Source organism: Cystoisospora suis (assembly GCF_002600585.1).
Source record: "Cystoisospora suis strain Wien I chromosome Unknown contig_2980, whole genome shotgun sequence".
NCBI lineage: Eukaryota > Apicomplexa > Conoidasida > Eucoccidiorida > Sarcocystidae > Cystoisospora > Cystoisospora suis.
In genome coordinates, this window is record NW_027155775.1 from 33,832 (window position 1) to 34,099 (window position 268).

General features: G+C 57.5%; 1 protein-coding gene across 1 annotated transcript; it reads right to left on the reverse strand.

Annotated features, from left to right (window-relative positions):
• On the reverse strand, nucleotides 1-267 carry CSUI_005991 (uncharacterized protein; the record flags this gene model as incomplete). The annotated part of the gene is made up of 1 exon (XM_068066156.1): nucleotides 1-267. A coding segment is annotated over one exon (264 nt), but the record flags the coding sequence as incomplete, so codon positions are not given.
• Between the last annotated feature and the right edge of the window lies 1 nt (nucleotide 268).

The window sequence follows — 268 nt, forward strand, 5'->3', positions numbered from 1 at the left end:
CCTTGTCCACAAGAGGGAAGGCGCCTTTGGGGACATCGAGCGCATACTTCTGCTGACCGTCTGAGGCTCCGACCCACTTGACGGCCGTCGCTGTGCCAAGCAGAGTGTTCAGTTTTACTGCAGTGTTGGCGTCTTGGGCTGATTTGCTACAGATGGACACATCTGCCTCCTTGGAGCAGACATCCCCGTCCTTTATGGTGTCGGGGACGGCAGTGAACGATCCGGTGCAGGTGAGATCCAGTTTTGGGCTGTCCTCGGAAAGCGTTGC